Below are 2636 nucleotides of genomic sequence, written 5' to 3'. Positions count from 1 at the left end.
TAGATAAAACTCATCTACTCCGGTATGTAATTTCTCATTACAAATCAATGAACAACGAGCTATCCAGACTCATGGACATATTTATGTGACTCTAAAGATTCCCCGGTGATGTTTGGTGACCATAATGGGAAAGATTTTGTCAAATGGTAAAAGTAAAAATGGGCTCTTCCTTTATGATGACAGGCCAGAAAGTTTTTTGTTTTCCCACCAAGTCCTTTCCATGACACTTTGGCCAATTCAGTTCCTCTTTAGTGCGGAGATTCGCACAGTTTCCCGTAACCTGTTAAACAAAGGGGATGAGACCAACTTGACCTGGGCCCTGTCTCTCTAATAGCCCAACATTTTCAACCCTTATATGTACCCCCTTGCTAGTGATCATCGGGTTGATATAAGGGTGTTCAGTATTCTAGAAATAATGAAAAATATTGCTGGTGGTCAAGATGTTAAAGTCCTTCGTTTTTATTAAAAACAAAAAATTTGAAAATGATTCACAAATTGGAGCCAAAAAGTTGCCACTTCTAATTAAGCTATCAGCTTTTGTACACTCTTTCTGCCTTTTTTCTTTTTTATCATGATGGTTTGGTATGTACCGTGGGGAGGCTTTGCACCCTCATTTTCTCTATTTTTCTAAATCCTTTATTTTTATTAGCTACTTACCCCTCCAAGATCCATAACTGGCAATGCTACCCATGATTGGTAAATCTAAAGATGTCATCCTATGATAAGTATTGAGTACAGAGGAGAGAGATATCTTATAGTGTTGGCGATGTACCGAGGCAAGTTTCTCTTCACTCAACAAGGGGCATTTTTACAACTATACATTAGAAATCAATTGATAAATTGTTTCTCATTGAGCTGCCTTTTCCCGATCATGAAGATTCTATTAATTTCTGTTTTACAAACGTCTACTAATGAAAGCCTTAACAACAAAGAATTGTTGGGGTGAATTTGCCCAAAGACAAGCCTTTATGTAGTTTGAAGCATGGTCATTACCTGCATCCTATAAGAATATCATCAATGTAAAATTATTAATGGCCAAAAAAATCTTCTTTAAAAATTGCATTCTTATCCTAAAATAGATTTATATATATATTCTTTGTTTCAGAATAAAAGAACTTTTACTCTTCGAAAAATAAAGGAACATCAACAATTGTATGGCATACAAGAAAAAGCAGGAACATTAATTTTTTTCATCAGTGCGGAACTACACAATTGGATTAAGAAACCCAAATTTTTGAAAATACAGAAATGATTTATTGTAACCTTTCTGAAGAATTCGATCAGAGTCTGCACTATATCGCTATGAAGTCTATTGGGTCATGCATTTTACTGTCTTTTGCTTTCATTATTGGGATTCCAGGAAACATAGTGGTAATGTGGAGCATATATGGAAAGATGAAGAATATTTCCGTCACTATGCTTTTAATCGGAAACCTCGCACTCGCGGACTTCCACATTCTGTTATTCCTTCCTATTTGGATATATTCATTTGCAGTTAACGAATGGATTTTTGGACTGGTGTTCTGCAAGATTTTGCTCTATGTCATCTATACCAATTTGTACGTCAGTGTCTTCCTCATAACTCTGTTGAGTATAGAGCGGTTCTTGGCTGTATTTAGACCATTTGATCTTCAGAGATGGACCAGACGACGCGTTTTTCACAAACTTACCATTTTAATTTGGATTACAGCCGCTCTACTTGGTGTTCATTCTCTTCCTTTCTATAAACAAAGTCAAAATGAACAACCTTTCCAATGCATTCTACATGAGTATAACAGTGATACCCAAAAAGTAATTTTACTAGTTTTGGAAACCTGTGTTGGATTTTTGGTTCCATTCTGCATCATTATCATCTGCTACGTCTACTTATGGCGAAAACTCAAGAAAATGAAATTTGTGGGCAGACGTAATTCCGATAAAATAATCGTTATTGTGGTGGGAACTTTTGTCATGTGTTGGATTCCACATCATATATTTAATATTCTTACTATCACCTCTGTTTTTGAGGGCTCCTGCAGATTACAAGGAATCGCTGACTTTGGAAGTAGTATTTCGGGAGCTTTGGTGTTTATAAACAGTGCTTTGAATCCTATTTTTTACTTTTATTATGCTTTTAGAATGAAAAGTCCTTCCAATATTCTCAAGCTAAAAATATTTTTTGAGAAAATTGGAGGAACAGAGACAGAACAGAAGCCAAGTGAAAATGCTGAAAATACCACGGACAAAACCAATATTAATAACAATGCTGTGGTTGTGTCTAACATTTAAGGTGCCTAAAAACTTCAACATCTGTTCTGTGAGCACTTGTTCAGTTATTATTATTATTATTATTATTTATTATTATAGCACCATTTATTCCATGGCGCTTTACATGTGAGGAGGGGTATACATAATACAAACAAGTACAGTAATCTTAAACAATACAAGTCACGACTGGTACAGGATGAGAGAGGACCCTGCCCACGAGGGCTCACAATCTACAAGGGATGGGTGAGGATACAGTAAGTGAGGGTAGAGCTGGTCGTGCAGTGGTTTGGTGGATCGGTGGTTACTGCAGGTTGTAGGTTTGTCAGAAGAGGTAGGTCTTCAGGTTCTTTTCGAAGGTTTCCATGGTAGGCGAGAGTCTGATATGTTGT

The 2636-nt window shown here is 36.3% G+C and overlaps 1 protein-coding gene across 1 annotated transcript in view; it reads left to right on the top strand.

Moving 5' to 3' along the window:
* The first annotated feature begins 1114 nt into the window (after window positions 1–1114).
* Window positions 1115–2636, top strand: part of LOC141089685 (leukotriene B4 receptor 1-like) — a 1894-nt gene continuing 372 nt past the window's right edge. Inside the window, exon 1 of the mRNA XM_073576154.1 lies at window positions 1115–2636. This exon is cut by the window's right edge and continues 372 nt beyond it. Coding sequence (XP_073432255.1) covers window positions 1249–2268 — 1020 coding nt within the window. The 5' untranslated portion in view covers window positions 1115–1248 and the 3' untranslated portion in view covers window positions 2269–2636.

Source organism: Dendrobates tinctorius, unplaced genomic scaffold (genome assembly GCF_039654945.1).
Source record: "Dendrobates tinctorius isolate UK_male_01 unplaced genomic scaffold, ASM3965494v1 ptg000047l, whole genome shotgun sequence".
In the NCBI taxonomy this organism is placed as follows: domain Eukaryota; kingdom Metazoa; phylum Chordata; class Amphibia; order Anura; family Dendrobatidae; genus Dendrobates; species Dendrobates tinctorius.
This window is presented reverse-complemented; position numbering and strand designations above follow the sequence as displayed.